The sequence below is a fragment of the Squalius cephalus genome (assembly GCF_949319135.1).
Source record: "Squalius cephalus genome assembly, chromosome: 14".
NCBI classification, from domain to species: Eukaryota; Metazoa; Chordata; class Actinopteri; order Cypriniformes; family Leuciscidae; genus Squalius; species Squalius cephalus.
In genome coordinates, this window is record NC_137135.1 from 19,822,582 (window position 1) to 19,850,464 (window position 27,883).

General features: G+C 38.9%; 1 protein-coding gene across 23 annotated transcripts; it reads right to left on the reverse strand.

Annotated features, from left to right (window-relative positions):
- Positions 1 to 320: 320 nt before the first annotated feature.
- On the reverse strand, positions 321 to 27,823 carry map7d3 (MAP7 domain containing 3). 23 transcript variants are annotated; one of them, XM_079893136.1, is made up of 21 exons: positions 27,737 to 27,823; positions 17,970 to 18,071; positions 17,298 to 17,378; positions 16,806 to 16,969; positions 14,585 to 14,693; positions 14,067 to 14,162; positions 13,361 to 13,462; positions 12,727 to 12,822; positions 11,902 to 11,997; positions 9,882 to 10,007; positions 7,468 to 7,580; positions 5,271 to 5,404; positions 4,877 to 5,115; positions 2,782 to 2,917; positions 2,317 to 2,497; positions 2,123 to 2,227; positions 1,962 to 2,015; positions 1,756 to 1,831; positions 1,256 to 1,445; positions 923 to 1,158; positions 321 to 839 (listed from the first exon to the last, which is right to left on the reverse strand). In XM_079893136.1, exons 1-21 carry the CDS (start codon positions 27,780 to 27,782, stop codon positions 832 to 834), a joined length of 2,490 nt encoding a protein of 829 aa, XP_079749262.1. In that variant the 5' UTR covers positions 27,783 to 27,823; the 3' UTR covers positions 321 to 831. The 23 variants fall into 23 exon arrangements, with proteins under 23 accessions (XP_079749262.1, XP_079749261.1, XP_079749260.1 ...); XM_079893135.1 differs by having other exon boundaries at positions 923 to 1,161; XM_079893134.1 differs by having other exon boundaries at positions 923 to 1,161; positions 5,271 to 5,407.
- Between the last annotated feature and the right edge of the window lie 60 nt (positions 27,824 to 27,883).

Here is a 27,883-nt window from a genome sequence, read left to right on the forward strand (position 1 = left end):
CCCAAGGCAGTACGAATATGTTTGCACTCGATTTGAATTATAAAGTCTGGTAAACGTTTTTAATGAAGGATTTGCTATCAACGAGTGTTACACAGTAGGAATGCTTCTCAGCGGGAGCTCGAGTTCTTGCACAAGGAATATAGAGTGGTGATGTTTATTCCTTTGGAGCGGAGAAACAACAAATATCCTGAGGTCACATTAAAAGCACTCGAGAGTTGCTGCACTATCAGCCCGTCTTGGGTCGCATTCCTGAGCTCCGCTCATGGTTCAGACACAGGGTTTTAATTAGTACGAAGATATGCGAGATGTTTCCTTTCTCAAAACGCTCTGCACTGACTCCATAACTAATCAGATCCTTCTACAAAATGCTTAAGTTGAAATTATAATGAGTTTGTATGTGCCACGTAAACACATGAACTGGAATTTAGCAAAAAAAAAGTGCACGTGGTAACCGTCACGAGACAGCAGCCGTTTAAATGTGGAGAAGCCACATGAATAAATAAAGTTGTCTCCACGTTTAAAAGACAAAAAAGAAAGAAAAAGAAACCCCAAAAGATTTGTTATGAAAAATAAATCCTGATGACAATATTATAAAGGTGAAGAGCTGCTAAACAAAGAAGCAAGCACACTGAATGAATCTATCACTTTCCCTGAAGCATTTCTTGAGCTCATTTCTTCCAACTTGTGTTTATTTTCTCTTGCTTTTTCCATCTATTATCTGCGGAGGCTGTGCGGCTCTGTGCGACGAGTCTGAGCGCTGACACTCTGAGGCTCAGCTGGACGTGACTCGTGGAGTGCAATAATCAGCAGGCCTTAAACAGACCTGCACATTCACATCTCTGAGAGAACAAGAGAAACAAGGTCAATTCTGTGATAAACTAATACAATCTTAATCAGACTTAATAGAGACAAAAGCTCTTACCGGACAGGGTTTCAATAGACTGGGCTGGATGAACTGAGCTGGTTTTCTCTTCAAAGGCCACTCTAGGCCCCTCAGGGCCCCCATCGTCCATCAGGGGTTTGCTCTTCGCATGAACGCCCAGATCGATCAGCTCCTCAAAGCTCCAGGGTCCTCCTTTACCATTCAACCCAGGGATCACTTTAGAGTCCTCGTTCACAAACTCAGAGCCCTCCATCAGACAGGACTTGGGAGGGGGGCTGCTGGAGATTAAAGCACAGATATAAAAGTTGAAGTTGTTTTATGAACCACTAACCCAGATATAACCTTAGAGTAAAAGAGTTTTTTTTTTTTTACCTGTCCACTGAGGGATCTTCTGTGCTTGGTCCATTGCTGTTCTCCTTATTATCCACATCTGTTTGTCTGTTCATACTAACATCTGGCTCTTCCTGTTCGCCAACTGGCTCCTCCACAGGAAAGTAATGCTCCTGAGAGTCTGATGGCTCTGTCTCATTGGCACTTTGCTCTGACTCAACAGCCTGGTTCTCTGAAATTGAATGAGGCAGATGAGCTATTCCATCCTACATTAGAGCTACACAATATATCGATCCTCCAAATTGTGATCGATTAACCTGGCTAATATTTCAAGATTTTTTAGAGATTTCTAACACTGACTGCCTTGTTGAATTTGCTTATTTAGTAAATATTGTGTAAAATAAGTGTTCAATTTAATTTCAGCAATTTGCCTGTCACTTCTCACTTAGTAGTTTGTGAAACATCATTCATCCGCTACAAATAAACTCACTGTTGTTGCCAACAAAGCAATATTCTGCCAGTTCTGGCATAAAGATACTGACCCTTATCTTCACAGTTTATTTGGTCCTCGGCCTCCTCTCCATTTTCATCAGGAATGTCTCTCTCATCATCATTACTCTGAGAGAACACACACACAACATAAGTAACTTTTTGGGAATGGAAATGATGCACAACAGACAGAGACATCATGCCTCAACACTATATAATAATGAGCCGTGTGCTATACAATAAAAGCTGTTAAACTTGCCTTATAATCCATTTGGTCTGTTTTTCTGGTTCTCTTCATAATTTCTTCAATTCTCTGCAGATTGAGACAAAATATTCAAGCAACTTGTATGATTCTTTAATCTACAGCTGCTACCATAAATGCAAACTGTGTAAATGTCAGAGTCATGTGATAGTGTCCACCTTCTTTCTCTCCATGCGCTCCTGTTGGTTCTTTTGCATAATGAGTGCTCTCTCTATACGCTGCTTTTCAGCCTCCACTAGGGCCTTTGCTTCAGCCTCCTCACGCTGCCATTGGATGAGCAAGAAGTCAATTATTCAAACTGAAAAATCAACATCTCTATCATGGAGTCTGTGCAATGGGAGAGTCAACTAACCTCTTTCTGTTCCTCAGCCTGTCTTTGCAGCTCCTCTAGCTCTGTCTGCTGTTTCTCCTCCTCTGCTATACGAGCCTGCTCCTCCTCTTCTCTCTTCCTCTCCTCCGCAAGCCTCTTCTCCTCCTCCACGCGCCTCAAGCGCTCCTCCTCTGCCAGACGCTTCTCCTCCTCTTTCCTCAGCCTGTTGAGACACGATACCTTAGGGCCTTTGGCACTTCAAAGGTAAATAGTTTTAACACAGATGCAGGGTTTCGCTTCAGCTTAATGAGTGCATAACAAACCTGCTCTTAAAAACAAGAAAAACAAGAATATGATGACAAACATATGCCAATGTGTTTGTTACGATTTTTCAGATTAAATGGGGGTTAAAGATAATAATATATTATTTGACCAGTGTATTTGGAAGCCGTTAAAGCAGGTTCCTGACACTAAAACACAAAACTGAAGCTAATCAAATAAACGCACCGCTCCTCTTCTTCTTTCTGTATGCGGAGTAGCTCTTCTCTCTCCTTCTGTTCGCGTGCCAGACGACGGTTCTCCGCCAGGATCTTGGAAGCCTCTGCGGCTGAGTTGGTTCCTGCGTTGGCTTTGGAACTGGATTCTGAAAACACACACATATATTATGCATATTAACATCTAAATTCGACATTACCTCATTTGTTACAGTAATACACAATAAAATGAACTGAAAAAGAGGTAAAGTGACTCTTAAAGACATAAGTGTTTCCAGCAGAGGGCACTGTGTCTCAAGGATAAACAAGCTAGGCACTCTATACAAACTCAGTAACCCCAGCACCAGCAGTTCTTGACCTTGATAGTACGTATCTAAGAAGACAGTTCATCACACAAACTGTGCTGGTTTGCTGCTGTAATAACTAAAAGGCTTTGTTTTAGCCAGACATTTGGCAAGACAGGAAGTGGTTAAACTGAAACCTTTTTAAAGCTTATTTCATTTTGAACAGTAGATGATTAAATAAATCTCCTTTAAAGTCATTACTAAAACACTTGTCAGAGGATCTTATATGTGTTGAAAGGAACATTAATTACAGAGCTTGGAAAGCAGTACTGTACCGAAATCCTTCACACTCCATATTCGACAATTATTTTTTACAACTAATTAAACTCTAAATGCTTCATTCAAACTTTAAGCAGATATTTTAGCCTTACATGTTACATATTACACATTGTTGACAAACTTTACATGTTTTAAATGTATCATTAAAGTTTGAAAATCTCCCATTGGTCCTGAAAGAAATGTCAACTAAATTCCACAAATATTAGATTTTAAAATGTAACTGCCAGAGAAGGCATTTAAATAGTGCAACTATTTTTATGGAGTTCTGAAAGTAAAAATCCAATTAATTTTCTCCATACATACAACCGGCACATCCGGGAACTTAACTGTAAATTTCGTAACCGCCCCTTTTTAGGGGAAAACAAACCAGACTTCCCATAGACTTCAATACAAAATAGCGGCACAAAACAACGTCCGTACACAGCCGGCAGACGTGTATAACTTCAGAAATCACTTAGATGAAATATGTCGAGTAATTATATGTCCACCCTGCCTTCCATAGAGCGTGAATGATACATTTATAAACTTAATTTGGGCAACTTAAAAACATGTCCCTACCAGCGTAAAGTTGGTCTAACAACCCCACCCATTGGCCAGAAGTGTCTTACCTGGACATTTACTCGTACTTCATCGAGTCACCAGGTAGCCAGTGAATAATTTTACTACGGTTTTAAGAAGTAAACATCTTTAAATGTATAATATTATGTCTTTATATTTAGAGTGGCTACTGAGTGCACTTTTCTGTCCAGCCATACAACTAGCCTGATTTAGCTTTCGATAGCATCATCCGTAATTCATGATATTTCCATAACAGCAAGATATTGATGATGATGGCAGGCAGAGATGGGCATCAATACATGGAAATGTATTTAAAATAAAATAAAAATACAAAATACTATGTGGAAAAATGTAATTAAATACATAATAGGAGTAGCCTACTGTGTGAAAAAAAAAATGTTTAAATACAAATTACATGTTTGTAAGGGTTAGTACACGTCCTCAATCCAATACTGTGTATGGCGCTCGCCGGTTTGTTTTCCCCTAAAAGTGGGCGTGAACCTTTTCAGAGACGTTCTATGACGCTACGCCGGTTGTATGTATCGGGTAATTGATTTTTAATGATAACTTAAGCTGATAAAGACATACTGTGAGCTACGTGGTTGTTAATCAATGGTACATGCTTTTATTAAATCCATCAATCTTTATTATTTCAGCTTCCTAAAAAAATAAAAACTGTTTAACAGCAAAATTCATGAAAAAAGGCATTACCCATGATTCTGCAAAGACATATCAACCAATCAGAGAGTTGAAACAAGAAAGTCATACTAAAAGAACTCTGTAGTGCCAGCCCACAACCAAGTTATTAGATTTACTTTAACATTTCAATAAAATTTTATTGAAATCACAATTTTAAAATTCCCCTTACACTTTTACCTTTCACTCATCTCTCTGTTTCTCTATACATGGGTTTTTGAGTTCACTCACCCTCTTTGGTCTTGGGTGTTGGTGTGGGTGTTGTGCTGGTTTCAGGAGACTGTGGGGCGACAGGCATAATGGGAGACATATCTTTTGGCTTGGAATCCCTCCTGCGAAGGGTGGGCGGGCCGGTGGGAGTTAGAGCAGGTTTCTGGATGGGTGGAGGTTTGGATGTGGCAGAGGGCTGAGGGGATGGAGGACGCTGTTTCAAGCCACTGGGGGAAGGAGGGCGGAAGCGTGGACTCTGCCTGAAGGAGACAAATTAAAAGAGAAATTTAAAATATGGGCTTGTACTATAGACAGTGGGAGATGCAATTTGAGCAGCAGACTGAAAAGGTCTGAAATCAAATTATCAGTTTAGAGTGAAACCAATGAAGGCTAAAACTGATCTCAGGGGTCTTACTTGGCTGCTCCAGGTGAGGGCGCTCTTGAGGTGGTGTTAGCAGCGGGAGCAGGAGACGGGGATCGGTGACGACTGGAGGGCGAGGCAGGGCGTTTTCCTACTGGTGACGTGAAACGCTTCTCCTTCTCACCTTTCTGCTTTTACAAATGCAAAAACATGACAAAATGAGCAAAACCCTAAAACTAATTTTAAAATAGAAATTTGTGGTATGAGACTATTGGACTAAACAAGAAGATCCCCACAGCAGAAAGGCACTTTGCTCACTATGTAGTGATCATCAATCGCTGTTCAGGCTAAATCAAAGCAAGGTGTATATATCACTCAATTGCAGCTAGGATTTTACTGCTATCATCAATCTGAACAAGACCGGAGTAAACATGTCCTTTCAATCTATTTTTAATCTTCTGTCCACGTGCTCAGGGTGTCAATGTGACAAATGCACTAAATGTGGGACAGGCTCATATATGTGAAGATGTATTTTACTGGAAAACCTCCCCGCATGAACAACGTGAAGCAGCTAGAAGTGAGTTAACCATGTTTCAAAATGTCTCAGTTCACCATGTTTCAAACTCTCCAAATGAATATCAAGCAGATCAGATTTAGTGAGCTATAAGGCCAAGCCATTGGAGAAGCTACAGCACAGTATGACCATCAGAGGGAAACATGTCAGTTTCAATTTACATTTCTCCAGTGAATATGCCAATGCAAGCCCTCCTTTCTCTCTGGGACACACACACTCAAGCTCGCTTAGCGTTCATTATATGCAGGGCAGCGCTACAATTTAACCGTGTCTGAATGAATCACTGTGGTGGGCATTTCTAAACCTCTATATGAGGGATTAGACTGTCACATGTAGTTCATATCTGATTGTAAGGTATCCGCCAGTCTCGGGAGACCATGGATCACATCGGAGGGTCCCCGGTACAGCATAGTGTCAAATTCGGTCATAATGAACCAGCAGTTTGAAGACAACCCTGATGAGGCTGAGTAAGTTACTTAAATGTTTGACAAATTTATAACACAATGGCAAAAACATTAGAAGGTTACTATTTTGCCCCTTTGTGTACTGAGATTTGTTACATCCACAGTAATGCAATAATAGATTAAATATGTACTACAGGACTACCAATGCCTTGGCCAAGCATCTGCACACTTGCACGGAATACGGTTTGCAGTGTGTATGTGTGTTCACTACTCACTGCACCTAATATGTGTGTGCACTAACATAAATGGGTTAAATGCAGAGGACAAATTCAGAGTATGGGTTACCATAGTTGGCCTTCACGTCATGTCAAAAAAATATGTACCTTGTATGTTTTACTATGTGAGGAGGGCTTGGCACTTAGTCAGAAAGTAACTGATGTAACCCAGTTCCCTATCTCTCCAGTACACGCTGCTGCTGGAGCGGTCTTAAGCCGGGATCAGATAAGTGTTATTCAGAATGAACAGCTCACTGATTAACGTCAGGGATAAATCCAAGCTGTTTTGCAAAGCAAACCATAATATACGGATATATAAATGTCTGAATGAGTACATATTGTTTTAGACCAATACAACTAATGAAGACACAGATAACGCAGGTACTGTAGTTCCGTTAAGCTTTTCCTGGTAATGAGATTATTGAGGAAACTCTTGAGATCAAATTATATACATACACCATGCAGCTCTTCTATAAGTTTTTCTTTGTTTTTGTGTGGTCTGAATATCTGATACACAATGCATCAATTTAGTATTTTTCTAATTTAATAAAAATTTTCATTGCAAAGTACACTACCGTTCAAAAGTTTGGGGTCAGTAAGATTATATATATATATTTTTAAAATAAATAAATCCTATTATTCAGTGAGGATGCATTAAATTGATCAAAAGTGTCAGCAAGACATTTACAAAGTAAAACGCAAAATTACATTTTAATATATACTCACACAGAAAACGGTTCTTTTATTTTAAATTGTAATAATATTTCACAGTATCACTGTTTTTACTGTAATTTTTTTATTAAATAAATGCAGCCTTGGTGAGCATAAGAGACTTCTTTCAAAAAACTTTTTTTAAATGAAAATGTAACAATTTCTTACTATTTGTAGAGTTGGTAGGACTAACTCTACAAACACATTTCCATCTGAGATAAAAAGAAAAGAAAAGAAATAGAACAATTTAATCCATTTCAATGTAGAAGTTTGAATCATCTGCTCACCTGTGTCATACTGGAGATGGCATCCGCAGACACAGAAGTAGACACTTTCTTTCGGTCGCTGCTGCGACTGCGTAGGGCTCCGCGGGCCAGGGGCGGCATGGGGCTGGCAGATGCTGAACGAGGACACAGGTGAAACTCTGGTAAAGGACACAGTCAGTGGTGCACAGCCAAGGACAGGAGGGAAGGGACGTCACAAGCAGCCGAGTGGGTGAGCAAAGCAAAGGTAGAGGTAGGGACAGAAAGAGGGAGATATAAAGAGAAAGAGAGAAGGGGAGAGGGATGATAAAAGCACAAAACATTGGTGTATGTTAGATCAGTCATACTGGTTGATGGGGAACTGATAAGCACTGATGGCCTCAGAAAGACTGGTGGATTGGTGGGTGTGAGACAGAGAGAAACATGGCAGGAGACAGACAGCATCTTGGACAGACAACACACTGGTCACCAATACGCTAAAGCACACCTCCGTCTACACCAAGCAAGCACTTAAGGCTGCAGTTTTAGTCAGCTCAACAATATCGTAAATTGAACAACATTCACTCACTCATTCTCCCCTTATAGCCCCATATAGGACATCACACAGCATAACATCCACATAATTCCAAATCTAATGTTAAAATGCCTTTTCACCATCTACAACATTCACATACAACTGTTGAAATTCACCCCCCTAGTGACAGTCCTAGGAGCACATCCCACATTCAGTTTCCAAAGTAAAAATCCCATTCATTTCTCCATAGAGAAATTGTCAATAACATATCTCTCAACACAGACCTATGATGAGCTTTGAGGTTGCCAAGCAATAGCATGTTTCTGCAGAAAAGAAGTCAGAGTGATTTTGAATATTTTAAAAAAAAATTGTTTAATAGCTAAATTCTCAACGAACAACAACACTACTCATGAATCCTAAACAGACAACCAGAGAAGTCACTGTTACTATGGAAATGTAAATTGCACCAAAAACACCAAAGCATTATAGTTATAAATTACTGATAATGAGTAAATGGTTTCATATTAAACCATCATTCTGGCACATGATTGCTTGTACCTTTGTTTTTTCAGTTTTTGAATACTTTTTTCCTTCAAATCCAAGTTTGTAATGTTGTGCTTCATCTTTAAGCTGGTTGATTTAGTTAATGGCTTAGAATTTTAAAAAAATCCCTAGAAAGAAAACAAATGGGAAAAATACGTTTGAAATCAAAGACATGAAAATGCCGTTGGGCCCTTGTTGTGCTCTATAGAGATGGTAACTGATCATGGGATGCCAAGTATCTGTTGGTGAAGCCGAGGTGAAGTGAGGTGAGCAGTAAGGGCTGACCTGGGTCTGCTGTGACAGTGAGATTTCTGGGATAATCTCCACCCGTTGTAATTAACTCTGACTGTTAGCATCATGGAAAGCCTATAAAGTTAACTGATCCATAAGCTGCGGATTCATAATCATCTCTTGGTCTATATTAAGAAACCAATAATGCAATTCAGATACTATCAGACTCAGCAATGCTGATAGCATCTTGTCAACATCAAACCCTGTCAAACAAGTTACACATATGAACTTCAGCCTTTACAGGTTGCTGGGAATTTAAATTGAGTTTGGTAGCGTTGGAAACTAAAGATGATGTTTAGGGTGATGCTGCTGGTCTGCAGGGACCGTGTGTGGATCAGCTGGGGATTGAAGTAGCAACAGCAGGGCGCAGATTCACTCCACTCATTCCCTCTCACACACAGAACCGCTCGGCTAATCAGCTTACAAAAGATCCCTCAGCAATAGCCCTGGAACACCTTGAAAATGTCGACGTGTGTATGTATGTGTCTTTTAGAGACTGAGACAAGGGTAAAGCCTAGTGATGCACCGAAATGAAAACTTTCGAGTGACTTCAGACATCGAATGCTTGAAGTATTTTGTACATCTGTATACATTATGGCATTACATTGACGCTGGCATTGTTGTGCAGTAACGCTTATCTGTCTGGATTTCTCTATGTGAATCACGCAAAGAAGGTGCACGTGCCTCGTCAACTTTAAATGCTATCTTATTTCCGATAATATCATCAGATGGTATCTAAATTCAATTCTCGTGCACACTGCTTTGGTTAACATAACAGTTTCTGTTACATGTTCCAGTACCATGTTTTCGACGGACATAAAACAATTAAATGGCATTTTGGTAAAAAAAAGTGCAATGATAAAACATTTCTGTGCATCTCTAGAAAAGACTGCTAAGCCTGTAAGTTTAACATTGCCAAATTTGTTAATGTGTGTGTAAAACTTGATGCATGTGATTCAAGCCACATTAAAAAACTGCAGCATGCCCAATATAACAAGCCAACCAAGCACCCCTGCAGAGCGTCTTATATCTACACACAAGTGGAGGGTTCTGGTACGAGCTGGGTCTCCCTTTGTCTCTCTAGTGTTACCTTGGGCATCGCCTCCTTCGGCAGACAGGGCCACAGCACTCTTGCTTCTAGCTAGCGAGGCCTGGGTGGGTGTGAGCAGCCGACTGAGGACACCGCTGTCCACGGGGGCGGCCAACGAGCGGCGAGCTATACACGGTGTGCCCAAACAGACACGGAAAACAGAGCAGACAAAAGGGAAAAGAAAAAAGAGGTTGAGGAATAAACACAAAGAAGGAAGGAGAGAGGAATGACACCAATGTGATTTAAAATGCAAGAATTAACACAAAAACCAAAGAGAAAAGTGATTGTGGTTCAAATGTAAACAGTGGACGGCTGATGCAATTAAGGTGAGACTCTCAATGCTGGAGAGACAAAAAGAATATTAGTGGGATATGGGAGAGGCGATTGGGAGCAGGACCAGGGCTGTGGAAGTGGAGGTGAAAACAAAAAAGGGAAACATAAAGCCAGGACTAAAGAGTAACTTGAAGAGCTTTTTGAGATCCATCAGACGAATCAAATGCTTGCAGTCAGGCTTTTTAAATTTGAGGTATACATCCAATTTAGTATTAAGAAAAGGTCAGCATTTGATTTCAGTCTGGTCTCAACTGCAGTTTTACAGAATGTAGGGAAAACAAATATTTAACTAATCTGATAGTTTGTACAATGCAAAACTGTGGCAGAACATGCTAATAGGCTCAAAAAGCTCTTGCTGTCATGAAATCTGTTTGTAACCCGAGTTACAAATTCAGTTGGGAAAAAACAGAAATATGAAGGAGTAATATACAAAATAGACAATATGTTAATGTACAGTATGTTTGTTACAGACTGTAACAGATAATTGTCTATTATCTATTTTGTATATTGTGTAGTTTTATATATTCTATATATGTCTTGTCACTGTCAGTCTGTATGTGCTGTAGAAGCTTCCAAATTCCTTGTATGTGTAAACATACCTGGCAAAAAGCTCATTCTGATTCTAAAAACCTAGGCCTGGTTTCACAGACAGGGTTTAAATTAAGCCAGGATTAGGCCTTACTCCAATTAGGACATTTAAGTAGTTTTTATAAACATGCCCTAGAAAAAAAAATAAAAAATTACAGGCTTGCATCTTGAGATAAAACAATGGGCCTGACTTTTTTTTTAGATATGTCAGAGCAAGTTGCTTTCAGTTAAAACAGCTCAAACATGCGTTTTAGTCTGGGACTAGCTTAAGCCTTGTTTGTGAAACTGGGGGCTTATGTCTCTTTTAAATGATCCATTAATTTCCTTTTCCCCGCGGCACTGTATTGATTCACTCTAAGTTATGGAGAGAAGTTGAGGCTGTGAAGCTTTTGATGATGTGGCTAAGTGAGCTCAGAAATGAGGAAGTGCTTTCAGAATAGAGAAAGCTGGCGTCTACCTAAACAAGTATGCACTGATGGGCAAACTCTAAAATGGTCCATCACAACACAATTCAGTAGGTCATTTAGTTTTCAAGAGTGACTATATAACCAGGAGTCCTGCAAACATGATATCTAGAAATAATTACAGCACAAGAAAAGCCTTTTTGTAAAACAAGTCAACACTCTGCAACAGACACACTCACACACACTGAAAACAGACATGGCACCAGGGGCCAAACTCATTGGTTAATGTCATATGGGAAGAAAAACAACACAATGTTCACATGAACAAAAACACATTGCTTTAACATACACAAAGAGCTCATTCCTGGTGAGTAGGTCAGTTAGCGAGAACTCCCTGAAAGAACGAAGCAACAAGGAAAGGTTAAGCTCAAGGCAGCAGTAAGCACAAACCGATTTATGGACAAAAGAGCATCAACATTTGTGGATTATGTTTCTGAATGCATGATGATTTGATGCACGAGCAGAAGGGCGAATCAGGCAAAAAACGTAGGGAGAGTGACGCAGCACGTTTATAAACACAAACCAATCCTTAAAACAAGAGCAAGATGGACCATAGAAGCGAAAAAGATTTGCGCTCATTTATTAGTAAACGGCGAACAGGCACACGTGAAATGTCCCAGTTGGGACTTAAGCACCTGATTCATCTGCTGTGGATATCTCTGGTTTGGTGGCGGGCTGTGTTTTAGCCCCCACTCGAGAGAGGGAGGAGCTTCGCTTCTTCGGGATTGGGCCTACAGACAGAGTGGACAGGGAAGCGTTAGAATCAATCAGGAAGCAGGGCCTCTTCTGTCTCAGCTTTCAAGTGTCATTTGCGGTGAATGAGGAAATGCGTATTTGATGAGGACAATGCAGCTAGAATCTGCTTTATAATTGTGGTTCTATTTACAGTAGGTTTCAGTGGATTTAGAGAATAGTGACTGTAAATGTTTAAGAGGTGCATGCTTACGAATGTCTGTGCAAGCTCCTTGTCTATGCCTGCTTAAATGCATATTTGCATAGAAACTAGATTTTCAGAATGACAATGTGAAAACTGCTGAGCTAAAGTAAGCAAATAAAGGCGAACACCCTTTATTTCATTAAAAAAATTATGTGGGAGATCCTGAGATGGTTCATTGTTCTCTGGGCTGTGTACAGAAATGTGTTAAAGGGATAGTTCACCCATCATATTATCATCATATTAATCACCGCTTCAAACCCATATGACTTTCTTTCTTTGGAAAACAAAAGAAGAAATTAAAAGAAATTACTGATACTTTCATGGTGCTAATGTTCCTTTCTTGAAGCTTGAAAGCTCCAGCCCACATTCATATAAGAATGGGGCAAAAAAACTGGTAAATTCTTTCTTTTGTATTTCACAGAAGAAAATAATTATGGTTGAGCATGACATGAGGGTAAGCAAATAAAGTCAATTTTAATTTGTCTAATCCTTTAAAAGAGGAACAGCACTGGTAGTTTGGCACCTGTCTTTTCCACCTGAGGCTGTTTATGAGCTTCTTTACAGGCTTGAGGACCATTGCTAGGCAACCGGTTCAAAGATGAACTTCTCCGCTTCGCACCTGAGGGACAAAAGAGAGCTCAGCTCCAGAATCGAGAACATGGGTTTCACTCAGGAGGGACTGAAGACAGACTTCAAAGATAAAACACACACATACACACAAATCTAAAATCAACACAAAAGTGATCTAAAACCTTAAACTTTTTTTGGCACCACACTAAAATATGCCAGCACAGAAGGAAATGAAGAGGTGACTCCAACACAAACAGTGTCTGTTGTGAAAGCGCCTGAGTCATGGCTGGCTGCTCCTGTTAGAGGAAAAGGAAACTGTGGGGAGAAACAGCATGTCTGCAAGAATCATAAGCTGCCGAGATGGCAGACACTTGTGGCCCATTCAAACAAACACAATGCTGTATTTGCATGTAAATAACATTATAAAATGAAAATCATCAAGTGAACCACAGGGAGAGGCACCTGTGTGAGACATGACTTGTCATTAAGTCTGCTTAGTACACATGACCAGCATTAACGAGTATGTACTCATGCTCATTTATTAAAAGGATAAGGAAAAGGCAGGAGAGGGCAGGGAGGACACTTACTTTTATCAGGAGAATTAATGAGGGTGGCAGAGGATGATGAGAGACGCTTGCTGATGACTGAGTCAGTCTGTTTCAGGTTCGTAGTAGAGGAAGAGCGCTTATCTACAGGGGAGGGTAATTACGCACACAGAGACAGACAGGGAGTGGAATTAGAGTTACAGGGGTTTGCACGTGATAAGCTATTGTTAATTACTCTAATACAAGCTGGTTCATCTACATTTTAAGGATGGGGTAACATCTGGACAGACAAAATTAGGGTATGCTAATTTAAGAACAGCTAAACCTGAAGTCACATGGTGCCTTACATGTCTGTAACATGCACAAACATATATATATATAATTAATAATGGGATAAATTGTAAGTATTGTGCAAAATTTCTAACTGCAGCGAACCTTAAAAGGCAAGCATAACACAATGTTAGTAAACATTCAAACAGTCATTACATCTGGATAAAAAGGGGGAAAATCAGATAAAACTTGAAGCGACATGCATCCCTGGAACCAAGGTAGGTGCTTTGGAGAGAAAACTCTTTGTTACAATCCCTGCCAAGTGAATAAAATATTTTATTATAAAAAACTGAGTGAGTGAATGAAAAAACAGCAAGCACAGCCCCAGTCAGATTAGTGCACGTATGAGCAAAGAGGATGAGTGGGCAAGTTTTTTTGTGTCAAGTCACGTCATGGGCAGACAAACAGTATAAACCACCTTGTGACGTCTGATTCCTGGGTGGCTTGGAGGCTGGAGAAGCAGGGGAGATTACTATAGCAATCTGGGAGGAGCTGGAGCCACTGTCACTCTGTCCTGTGGGAGGGGCAGGGACAGACAGGTCGCTATTGGAAATGGACTCTCTCTCCATGGAGAGAGTGAGAGAAGTGGAAAAACGCAGCTGACAACATGAGATTTCCATCCCCAAGTAGTGTTGCGCAAAATCACAGATCAACAAACAAACATGACTTGTAAAAGGTGAAGTGTGTAATTTGACCAATGACATATGTGCGTTTGAGGCATCATTTTTGCAAATTTGATGTAGCTAGTGATGCAAAAATTCCACACTTTACCTTTAACATCAATTAAGAGCAATAAAGATTGTCAAAAGATGATTTTTCATAGATTTATAAGTCAGAACCCACTTGGGCAGACTGTGGGACAATCAGTGAACAAAGGCTGTTGAATGTATTATCTGGTGCTCCTGATGTTTTGGCATTTAGGAAAAGCACTCGTACCATTTTTGTTGTCAGAGTCTGAAAGTCCACCCCAGGACCATCTCTTCTGTCTCTGTTCAACTCGCTGGCTGCGCTCCAGGGTACGTCTCATCACAGCCTCATAGTGTTCCTACACACACACAGACACACATACTTTGTTAGACAAATGGAGCCAGGATACGTCCTCTGAGCTGTGCAGCAGTAGACCATGGCAAAGGTGTGGGTGTCAATGCTAAAACAAAGTCCATGATTCCAGGCTCTTTTGCATGTCAGGTACTGAATAGTGCACACGGCTCCTGCTGTGTGACTGCATTACTAACAAAATCACCAGTTTCATTTCATTCATTTAAGAGTGTTAATGATGCCATCACGCCCACAAATAACAAAGCAGGGCATTAAAATCATTGATATAGCCAATCTTAAGGGTGTCCTGTATAATTAGGCTGGTTTGGGTTCAGACTTGGCATTTAGCATGGCTTTAAAATATTACACTCTGTGTATAGGATTATACAGCCTTTAGGAAAAGCCTCTTTGACATTTTAATATTGCAATAGGAGGTTCATGTATACTACCATTCAAAAGTTTGGATTTTCCATGTTTTTGAAAGAAGTCTCTTATGCTCACTAAGGCAGCAACTATTTGAATATATTTTAAAATTAAATTTATTTCTGTGATGGCAAAGCTGAATTTTCAGCATCATTACTCCAGTTTTCAGAGTCACATGATCCTTCAGAATTCTATAGTTATTTTAATTTCTTATGATTTCTTATGCATCTGTTGTGATCATGAAACCACATAGCAAGTTTGGATGCATGAACAACCCTCAAGCATACGCATCCCTGGATCATAAATAGCCTATCATACGCCTTGTCACTCGTAGCGCTACAAGTAAACAATAGCCAATAATTTAACAAGTTGCATTGCTGTGGGGTTCGGTTGCGCCATCGCCATGTGACATCAGAACACAAATGCAAAAATTAGTGTCGCACCTTCTGGCAATGAGGATTATTAATTTAAAAAAAGGACATGGATTAATCAAACAGCCTATCACACAATGCGACATCAGCCAGTCAGTGCATGTGGCTAATAAGTCTGCATGTTCTGCGTGTCACTTTGTGAATGAGTGCAACAGTTTCGTCTTCTACACAAACTCGAATAAGCGTGGCGTTCACTGTGTTTTCAGTATCTGAGTCCCAATATATGAAGGCATGAACACATAAACTTCATGTCCAGAGCTGCTTCTAAGAGTGAATTCACAAGCTTTTTACATTTTCATTTGAGAAAAACTACTGTCAAATACACACTGAAACGGAAAGATTTTCACAACAAAACGTCAAAATATAAATCTGGTTTAACTAGAAGAAATTATGAAATATATTACTATTGCATACTAATATGTAATTATTTAAGTATTGATAATATACTTATTTTTTAAATATCATACAACCAAGATATTTTTCACCCATGTTTTAATTTATACAGTTCTGTTGTGCAGCATCTTATTTGATAAAAAATACAAATGCAATGTTTTGTTGTAAATTAATTGTTATATTTTCATTTGATTACATTTTAAAAGATTGATTATATTGTTAAAGTTTTATTAATTAATTTAACTACACACCATTTTTGACGAATAAATCATAAAACTTTATGGAATCCAGAAAAAACAGAATGGAAAACACAGAATTTAGGGAAAAATAAAATGTATTTCAAGGGGCCCTAAATTAAAAGGTAGCTTACTCTGGTAAATAAATAATGATACTGACTGATATGGAAAAAAATATTGTGATCATTTAACAGTTTAAGTTTACTTATGACATAAATGACTGTTTTTATGAAGATACTCACAAAGACGGGCATTTTGACACATAAGTGTGTGTGTGTGTGTGTATTTGACCGTTCAAAACCAATATTGCGGCCAAAAGATCTCAGTTCAGTACTCACACGCTTTGTGAGCAGCAGTTTCATGCGCGCGCGTCTCTCAGACAGTGCTCAGAAACACTCTCTCAGACAGTGTGCACATTTACCAAAATTAGTTCTCTTTCCTTACTTATTTAGCTTCTATAGTTTAAAATCATTTGTTTTTAAACTGCAATGCTTACTGCGAGAGACGATAGTCCAAAATCTCTACTGGTTGACAAATGTCTACCAGCTTATCGTGTCTACCGGTATATCGCCCACCCCTACTGAATAAAATTATTCAATTCTTTCAAAAAACACAGGTAACAATCAGACAGTTTACCTTTTCTTCCTCTAATTTCTGTTTTCTTTTCTCCTCCACTGCAGCTCTCCTTTGTTCCTCCTTCCTGCGCTGCTCTTCAAGCTTCTTTTGTCTCTCCTCCATCTGACGCTCCACCTGCAGCCGGGTCTTGCGTTCTCGCTCCAGGAGCTGAGTCTCACGGGCCGCTGAACGGGCCAAACAGGGTGTGTTAACGCGATTTGTTCAAATGTAAGAGAGTTAATTATGTCTAACTATGTGCAGGGTTTGGCAATCTTGTTGACATGGAGGGCCTTTTTTATTTTTAATCACTGTGCATCACCATGCAAAATAAATGTAGCATATACTGTGTTTTTCTTTGGATGCTTCCACCTCACCATTAAAAAATTATGCAAATGACCACCTCACTGTTTGTAAACACAGTGTTTCGCATTGTCTTTGTGTTATGTGTGCCAATGGTGGCTTGCACGTCTAAGGTTGCCAACACCTGTTGTGTGAAATATTTTGCTTTGTCACCATGTTGCTTTTCCTGCTCTTCTCTCCTCTCTTTGGCCACTCGAAGTTTGTCATCTATCCTCAGAGCTGCCCCATCAATGACTGAAAAAACATAACAGAACACAACGTCACACAACTAGTGTATCAAGTGAAATCTGAACACTTCCTGGGCCACGAAAAGCTCTTGGCAGATTGCACTAGTATCCGATGCGCAGATAATCCACTGGCATGGTCTGACATGAGGCTCAGGTTACAGATTCAGCTATGAGCTCACCACACCTGATATAGTATTGACACAGAGACGTGGGCGTGTGTGAGGACATGCTACAGTAGTGTTATAGCCTTAATAAGTGTAGAGTCATGTGACAACACATTGAAGTCACAAAGCAAGAGAGCGAAAAAACAAAAAAAAAGCTCTTACATGAATAAAGATTGTTTCAGTGGAAACCTATTGTGTTTTTTCCCCAAAATGTCTTTTTTGCTACAAAACTTGTGCAAGGAAGACAGAAAAATAATATGCTATACGCTATAAATTCAAGTGAATAAAAATACTTTATTTTACTAAGTAAATACTAAGTAATACAAAGACTTTCAGTGTAATCATTCAGGACAAGTGATATTCTGGGTCTGCAGAAAACAAACCATTGTGGATCCCTGCAGTGACAGACAGAGATCGGAGATCATGTTTGTTACCTGGCTTGGTCTGGCTCTTCGTTGTGACGGCTGGAGCTGCTGGTGTTGGGCTGTTCCCTGCCTGGCTGCGCCGTTCCTCTGCCTGTGCCTGCGCAGCTGCAGCTGGAAATGCAATGAGACAAAATGCATTTTAAATCTACTAGGTAGCACTAATAGGGCTGCACGATTTGGGAAAACAAAACAAAAACATTTGATAAAAATTGGGATTGTGGTATGAAACGTAATTTAAAAAAGAATCCAGGTTTGCTGTGCTTGTTTGTGGAGCTGCACAATTTGCCCAAAATGTTATATATGGTTATATAACAATATGGCTATGTAATAATAAGGAATATTACTATTGTAATACTTAACCGTAAAATAATAAAATAGAATATTTCCGAAAAATATTACAATAATTTCATTTTTTCAATACAACTGTAAAATTACAATAATAATAATAATAATAATATATAGGTGTCTGAATTTCTTCTTTATCAAATCATGAGCCATCAAACTTAGGGAGCCCTTAAAGGTTCTCTTTTGTTGATAAGAGCTTCTCATTACAAGTATGTGAAGATGGCTCCCTCAGCCCAAAGTCTATGGCAATGTGGTTTCATTTTATATAAACTTGCCAAAGGAATTTTTGATTCTGTGAAAATGATTTTAAATTCCATCAGATGGCTTGAGATGTTATGTTATTGTACAATCAGGCATATTGTACATTCAGGTATATAGTGTTTGAGTCAAAGTAACAGAAAATACTAATATCTCCGCTCAACACAAAACACCTTTTAAATGCTCTTCAGCAGTCTTGCAGCAGGCAGGAGAGGAGGAAGGATATGATAAGATAAGGGGAGGATAGGATAACGAGGATATGGATAAATGATCAAGTCTGTGTGCCTTTGTAACAGTTCTCTCCCTTCACAGAGAGTATAAGAGAGAGAGAGAGAGAAAAATAGGGTGTTTGTTAAGCTGGCAGTGAAGGAGCATGTGATGTCTGTATGGTGAAAATCAAGATGCTGCTGATAAGACTGTAAGGGCACCATTACGCACATTTCACTGACTGAGAATGAGCCATCTCTTTAGTTCTAAATTCTGCTTAAGCTCATCAGTTTATGCTTATTATTAGGAATGTGTTTTGATTTGTTGTTGATCATGATGTCCGCTGTACATAAAAAGCAGTTGACCAAGGTTTGTTTTTTTTGTTTTTTTTACTTTTCTGACTCTGATGGATTCTTACTAACTTAAAAGTATCTGAATAATTATAGAATTATTATAATAATTATATTTATGGGGAGTTGATAAACTCCCTGTAATTTTTACATGCTATATTCATTAATTTTTGGGGTTTTTTGCACTCTCTCTGACTATTTATTAATGTAGAAGTGAGTTTTGTTTTGTATGCAAGTAGGGAGTGATATTACAGAAATTACAGTATTTAAAAAGTGTTAGGCTAAATAAAACCATATGTTCAGTTCAGTGCTGTTGTTATAATTGTCAAAAACAGAAATAAAACAATAAATAAATATTGGTTATCTAGCACACAAACATACAAATAATTGTAATTGGTATCGGTTATAAAAAAATCAATATCGGTCGATCTCTAGTTTTATCTATTTTTAGTCACAAATATGAGTGAAACGCTCACTCTGTCGAGCCCTGGGTTATGATAATAGCCCACCAAGCTTATTTATATAGCAAAATATCATTAATAATAATAATAATAATAATAAAAATGACACTAATATTGTAAATAAATTCCTACCGCCACTACCCTAAATGTAAGTGCCTGTCTCAGATAGTTTGAATCCTCCTCTGCATGAATCGCATAGCAACTGTTGCCGAGTGACACTCGCGCTAAGTTGGGAACAGACGGTAAAATCATCAGATGCAGGACAAAACCTGCATCTCCGGGCCGTATTGCTACAACACAACAATCCGAGAATCAATTATCTACATTTGCACAGGCAATAAAAGAAAATGACTGGTGTAGCGATCAACTCATATTGCTTTTGTCCAATAACTGACATGCAAAATTATGTTATATATAATATTTTTTTATATTATATTTAATGATGACTCTGGTAGATGGACTAGTAAGATTGACTAGTTCTTTTTTTACTGTTTACTTTAGCTTTAATATTTTGGACAAATGTGTTAACAATATTATAATAAAAATCATCTTCATCAATATTATAATAAAAATCATCTTCATCAATATCATCAATATTATAATAAAAATCATCTTCATCAATATTATAATAAAAATCAATTGAAAATTGTTTTTTCAATTATTACTATTATGACACAATTGGCTAGTTGTTCAGACAGCCAACCAACAATCCAATATGAAAAAGTGCAGTTTTGCACATCCCTAGATTGAAATAGATTGAGCTTTAATACGGCATATAGTGCCATCCAAAATAACAGCAGAAAGAGCAGGCTGGGTAATTCCCGCTGAAGTGAAAGTACCATGAGACACCTGCACTAAATGCTTTATTAAAGTACATGCTTACATTTTAAGCAAGCTGCTCTGCTCTTTTCACTGTCTTAATGTCTCATCTGAAGCTCAGGACGACCTACAAGGAGGAGGAATGTATCTGTAGAGCACTCAGGCCATAGTCCGTCAGACTCATTGAATATGCAAACGCCATCTGAGTCATACTCTGAACCTCACACTGTGGGCTTTGCGACACGCGGCATGCAAATGAACACCGGCCCAACAATGGACAAACACAATGGAGAACATTATCTAGGTCTTGCACATACATTCATGATGTAAAGACAATGAAGGCAAGCCCAAGCTGACTTCAAACTGTTCCTTAGAGCAACTCCAATTAGTCTGCATGTTCTTTATGGGCCACTAAACAATAGGCTAATGTTTAAAAACATTAGACAAACGTACATATGTGGATTGCTAACAGCTGCTGCTAAGACTTTATTTTTACCTTACAGAGGAAATTAGACAGGTATCATATTGAGCACATAGCAAACAGTTGCTTTGGTGGCTGAGTGCATGTTTAAATTTGTTTGCATATCCTGAAAACACACAGCATGGCCAAAAAGGATTTTTTTGAGCAGACAGTCTCAAATATTATACATAAGTAAAGTGTGTTATTTAAGCATGCAAATACAACAAGCATTTGGTCTTAATCTAGAATGAACCACAATGCACTGATGTGATTAAGATACTCAATTATCTACTGTCAAAACAGTTGTCACATCAACGAACAGATCCTGCACTATTGCCTTATCGCCGCCACAGACACAATCAAAAGCAAATCGGCTTTGTTCTCAATATTTAAACAACTGTGATTGCTGATCATTGAGCTTTAAATTATATTTTGAGCGAAGACAAACTAAAAACAGACATGGGTTGCATCACCCCTTCTGACAACAGCTGCCCCGTTTAAACAGTCAGATGACTAGATGGGCTGTTCAACAAACCTTCCTTCACTCAGTCTGACAGAACACAAAGAACGGTTATACAAATAGCAACACTATGCTCTCTATGTCCTGCCATGCACATCCAAGGAGATCCAGCAGTCAGGGAGAGTCAGCGCTCAGTGGGTCAGTGGGGTCCTGTTACCGCTCGCTGTTTGCCTCACTCTTTTTCCTTTTTGCTGCAGTAGCAGCTTGTTATTGGGACAACAGGAAGTGCTCTAGGGCAGATGCCTGGGGAGGAACGTGCCTGCAATTTTCAATTATTCAGGCATGAACAGAGGGCACAGTTGTGATTTTACATACACATATTTAAACAAACACATACCAGCATTGTGCAAAAATACATATCAAAATTAACTAGTTGGTGAGTTGCCTGAAAGACTAGTTAACTAATTGATCTCAAGCAAGTCGTTTGTTATAGGCTGGTTTATAATGCCATATTTAACACGTTCTGGCATTCTGGTGAAAAACAGAACAATGAAGCATAACAAAAAAAACAAAATGCAGGGGTCGTAAAACATTTTGTTTTTTTTAAGCACAAAGCTCATGGCGGAATGTTTAAAAAACAGCGCAAGTGGCTTTAATATATAAAGAGGGTTCTTAACTCTGGCCCTCAAGGTCCACTTTCCAGCAGAGTTTAGCTCCAAACCTATTGAACAATCAAACACACCTGTGAACAAGCTAATCACGGTCTTCAGGCCTAGTATGCTGCATTTAACTCCACTTTTTTTGCATTTTTCACGTACTGACAACAATGTTGTCAAAACGATCCCCGTCCATATGGATCCGCGAAAACTATAAAAAAAACTCTGTATTATGCATGTCAGGCCAGTAGTTGGCAATGTCACTTTGTAAAGAAAAACTATGCGGCTATAGAATGAACACATAATACGCATGACGTCACTGGTTTCACAAATTCGTAGTTTTGCAGTTTACACAGAGACGATAACGGTATCGTTTTAAAAAAATTGCACTTTGAATCCCGTTTTCAAAAGTTTGTATTTCAGGCCCCCAAAATACTGTTGTGCAAATGAATGGCCAAAACGCATAAAAACGTTTTTTTTTTTTTTGGTTGAAAATGGTGTCGCGTAAACGACCCCTTAGACATAGGCTGTTTCTCAATTCAAAGAGCGCAAAGACCGGACTAGTGTTCTTGTGGAGAATGGTCTTGTGTGCTAATGAGCGTCACCTGCGCGACACACCGGCCTCGAGTCTCTCACGGCAAGTAAAAATCTGAACTGGTCCATACTGGGTCTTACTGGGCCAACAGAAAAAAATTGAGCCCTGATATATTGAAGAGCACAGGTAAATGTGAGGTTTATTACAATGGGTTTATGTAAAGATTGTTTTAAGCTCACTTAAATTAAAAGTTGTTATATTTTTTAAAGCCTAATAAATGTTAACATTGATAGCTTTTCATACTGTAATGCTGAATGCCTATAATTAATGGCTAAAACTGAGAAAAATAAAAAAGATGCTTCTTTCATAAAAAGATGCCATTAAACAAATAATAAAATATACTGTCTTTATGTTGTTTCTACATTAATTTGAAGATTCAATGTGAAATAACAACAATATAAAAATATATTAAAACTTTAAATGTTAGGTGTGATTAATCGTGATTTATTAAAGAAAAATGTGCGATTAATTAGGCCTAGTTAAAAAAAAATTAAACGATTGACAGCACTAAAACTCGGTCATCATTTACTCACTCTCATGTTGTTCCAAACAAGTTTCTTTTTCTGTTAAACACAAAAGATGATATTTTAAAGAATTGTTGGTAACCAGACAGTTGATGGTAGCCCTTGACTTCCATAGTATTTTTTTCCTACTGTGGAAGTTAATGTTAACAGTCAACTGTTAGATTACCAACATTCTTTAAAAACATTTTTTTTGTGTGCTCAACAGAAGAAAAACTCAACTTGAGGTGAATAAGTGATGACGAACAAAATATATTTTTGGGTTAACTATACCTTTAAGAATGCATATTGAGAAACGTCCATACTCTCGAACTTCCCTAAGCACTTCCCAGCAGGGGAATCCTCGCCACAATTTGGAAGTGTGTTCAACTTCGTCAAGTAGGTATTTGGACAGGCCCTCAAGTCTCGACCCCCTCGATTTTGACTGAGGGATTGAGTCTACTCATTTGTACACTTCAGGCTGGTCCATAGACCACAGTGCAACATAATTGTGACGTCACAACAGCAACTCGCAGCCGTTCACTTAATTTACCAACAAGTGATCAAGGGCTTAGGGCATTCCACTTAAACCCATTGCAAGGGTTCTGCTAGAAGTGGAGAATCATGCAACGTAAGCAATGACATACATCTGAGTGAATGAGACAGAGGGAAGTTAGTGAGGGAAGGGCATAAAAGAGTTACAGGCAGGTGAGTTTAATGAAGGTTAGAGCTAAACTCAGCAGGAAAGTGGACATCAAGGTGCCGAGTCGAGAACCCCAGATCTAAAGATATCCATGTGAACATGTATGACTGTTGCAATGGTGCTTAAAGACGATGAATTTAAAAGATACAACTTTCACAAGCAGGTTTTTCAAAACAAATTGTCACAGCTAAATCATAGCACTCTAATTAAAGCAAAAGCACTGCTGCTAAAAATATCAAAAAGTAAAAAAAAAAAGAAGTCTAGATGAACTAGTTGACCTATTGACTAATTAGTTGACCCAACCCCATCCACAATGTAGTTCTTGTCCAGGATTAGTGGGGACACCTGGGCTACGTAAGCTTGGGCTATTTCAAGAGGTAGAGCGGTGACGACGTGTGGGCAGTAGGTCATGCTTGCTTCCGGGAGGCTAATGATAACGTTATCATCAGCTATGGATCTTTAAATAAGTGTGCTGTGCACCCACATGTGCAACATGTGCTCATTGGAAACACGTGCCTCTTCCAAAACTCCTAAATCTTACTTATACATACAATACTTGACCTCAAAATGCTTTTACCATTGTGCATGATTTGTAAACTAATCCATAACCAGCTCCATATGTATGGATTTTGTGAAGCAGTAAAAAGGGATGCACCGATACCACTCTTTCCAGAACGAGCCCGATACTTATACTTTTATTTTTAGTACTTGCCAATACAGAGTACCGATACCTGTATTTTCATTGCATTTTTTTGTTTAATTTTTATATTGGCCAGAAAAACCAATAGAATATTAATCAATTTAGATGGATTAGCAAATTGACATTTCCAACAGGCCTAATTTTGCCTGCTAAAATGTATTATAGGAACTATTGTTACTTTCACTGTTCATATTATTGCTCTATCATATTTTACTTTTAATTTAATAGCACAGTGAATATTTAGAGCTGCTAAAGCAGGGCTCAAACATTCAAAAGCAGTGAGTGATTTTCTCTGTCTTTTGTTGTTAGTTTAACGTTGAGGACAAAGACAGCAGTAGTTTTATTAGGCTGCGGTCACTTTAAGAGCTACTGTCACTGATCGGCCTTTTAGAGATCACCGATCAAATTATTTAAAGGTATAGTTCACTTTGAAATTAAATTTTGGTATGTTTTAGCTTACCTCAAGGGCATCCAAGATGTAGGTGTCTTTTTTTCCGCAGTAGTTTCAATTTTGATATTTTTAGGTCAAACCGTTCTTGTCTGACAGTCATATCATGCAGGTCTATGGTCACTGTCTCAAAGAGCATGCACAGAGTCCAAATTAAAACATTTCCCCATCGTCCAAATTAAACAATTCCCCATCGTAAGTACACATTGATGGCCTAAGACACGAAATGAGCGGTTTGTGTGAGAAAACGAACAGTATTTATATCGTTTTTTAACTCTTGTGACACAGCCACGTCCAAGTGATCTGAGGGCGCGCGCGCATCCTGGTGTGTGACGTGTACGCAGACTGGTGCATAGATATATAAACACTAGAATAGATGCCGCCTTGCCTACGGCATTCGTTCCAATGAACTGCCGTAGCCAAGGCGACATCTAGTGTATATCTATGCACCAGTCTGCGTACACGTCACACACCAGGATGCGCGCGCGCCCTCAGATCACTTGGACGTGGCTGTGTATAAGAGGTAAAAAACGATATAAATACTGTTCGTTTTCTCACACAAACCGCTCGTTTCGTGTCTTAGGCCATCAATGTGTACTTACGATGGGGAATTGTTTAATTTGGTAGATGGGGAATTGTTTTAATTTGGACTCTGTGCATGCTCTTTGAGACAGTGACCACAGACCTGCATTATATGACTGACAGACAAGAACGGTTTGACCTAAAAATATCAAAATTGAAACTACTGCGGAAAAAAAGACACCTACATCTTGGATGCCCTTGAGGTAAGCTAAAACATACCAACATTTTATTTCAAAGTGAACTATCCCTTTAAGGCTATTATCGGCCAATATCAAACAATCGGAGGACCCTTAACATTCATCTATTTTGGTTAAAACTGAATGACATTTATTTACTTAAAAGCAACATAAACATAATTTTGCGGAAGTGTTGCCACAGGCAGGATGGTTTCCAATGAGACTGGGTTGCACATTTGAATGTTGCAGCACTTAAACAAATGTCTCTACTAGAAAAGACAAAAAACTCAGCAGTGCAATGTACAGCACCTGTAGGACTAAACAAGTACAAATATAAGCCATTCTGCTCCACAAACGTGTTCCATATGGTTTCACTAAAAGCTACTGACTTCAAAATAACAACTCAGAGAGGAGAGGCGCTGACTATTTAACAATGAAAATTACAGTCCTCATTCTGACAGCCAAGATTGAAGAGTACGCTTGATAAACAAAGGTGCTACCCGTTTAATATTGACTTATAACCAGCCCCGGTGGATTATGATATCAAAACAGCTCAAGATCACATGGCTCTAACTGGACATGTTATTTTTCATGCTCATAGCTTTAAAAATGCAAAGGGACAAATTAATAAAAAAACAAACCAAATATGTGGAATGTTTTTTTTTTACCACTGGACTCCACCTTCATTATGCTTGCAGTCAGACCAGGGTTAACACTGGCAGGATGCAGATCTTGATGTGAACCCACTTTGAGGTTTCTAACCACACTGTGACCTGCTTCTAACAATTTAATGAATTGAATTCAAGCTCTACAAAAGTAAAAGAAGCTAAAATGACATACAAAAGCAGAAGCCTTTCAGGACTATGTACCTTACACAACAAAGCCCTAAGAACTTTTACAACTCCACAGGCTACAGTGAAAGCTAAACCTTCTAGTCTATTAGTGGCATAGGCCAAACAATACATCAAAAGTGCAAATCATTCCTCATTAGCAAGGCAGAAGAGCATGCAAAACAAGCAACCCATACATGTTTTCGTAAAAGGCACTAGTAAAACTAGCAAATAGAAGGTTTGCTGCTAAATGCAACCGCAATGATGTTGATAGTGAGAAAATGACCGTTTATATTAATCCTGAACCATCAGATGGTAAACGATCTAGTTAAGGGTCCACATTCAAGTGTAATTAGAGTCATACGTGACATCCTGTTTAGCAATTACTGACCAAGATGGCAACAGCATCAGCAAGACAGAAACTCACACACTCAACATATTAAGATAAAGCGACAGATCCTGCTAAACATTCAACGGTCAGTTAACACTAGTTTGGTGCTGCCTGCATGTTCAATTCCACATGCAATAATAAACTACACATTGATGGTTTCACTTATATAGCTCAACTCAATACAAAATAGTCGACGTTATCAAACATGCAGTTCTCCAATTGATTCTGGAGTTTATACGTCAACTATTTCGACATCAATTTCAGTGTCTCTTTCTGCTAGTCAGATAGGAAGCGCATATAGAAGTCAACTTAGGAGACTGCAGGGGGTTTTATACCCATTTAAAAGCACCTTGTTTAAAGACTATTTTGGGTGATGCTAAAATTACATTGAGTTTAAAATAATAAACATCTGTCACAAAGGTTAGGTAGGTTCGTACAGATGAGAGCGCCATACAAAGATGTGATGATGTATCCCTGTCAAACAAGACATCACTTCTCAAACCCCCCCAACAGATCCGGCAAACACAGCGTTAAAACGCTTTAGGACTTCGTAATGCATCCTATCTAAACATTAAACTCCACAAGAACATACTAGTGAACAAACACAAACTTGTTGCCTGGTGCTGGAGTAAGTTTAGCAGTTAGCTGGCCGTTATCCGTCCATCTGAGCCCGCTAACTCTCCCCTCTCAAAACCGCCTCAATGAAAGTAATGGATTTAAGTCCTCAGTCGTCCAAACAACCTCCAAACAAAGCCACAGTACTACATATATGTCTTAGGACTGATTTAAGCAACGAGAACTTGTCAAAAGAGCTTGTAAATTAAAAAATTCGTACCCATTTGAGCCCGCAACCCTTTGAGAGACGTTGCACCCTCCGCCATTTTTGCCGAAGTTTTTTTTTTTCCCTGCTGTTTGGCGCTGACACATTAGAGGCGCGCGAGGACGCTCTGCTCAACCCGCCAAGCGCCCCAGACGGTGACAG

Bases quoted from the DNA above. Each gene is read 5' to 3' on its own strand.
- map7d3 (XM_079893132.1), bottom strand. From the start codon at position 27,782: ATGGCGGAGGGTGCAACGTCTCTCAAAGGGTTGCGGGCTCAAATGG. The intron at 14,163-14,584 runs GTACGAGTGCTT...CCCCTCCCACAG, and splicing joins AGACTCTGACAACAAAAATG to GACAGAGTGACAGTGGCTCC. The intron at 5,116-5,270 runs GTAAGACCCCTG...TGTCTCCTTCAG, and splicing joins CCCTCACCTGGAGCAGCCAA to GCAGAGTCCACGCTTCCGCC.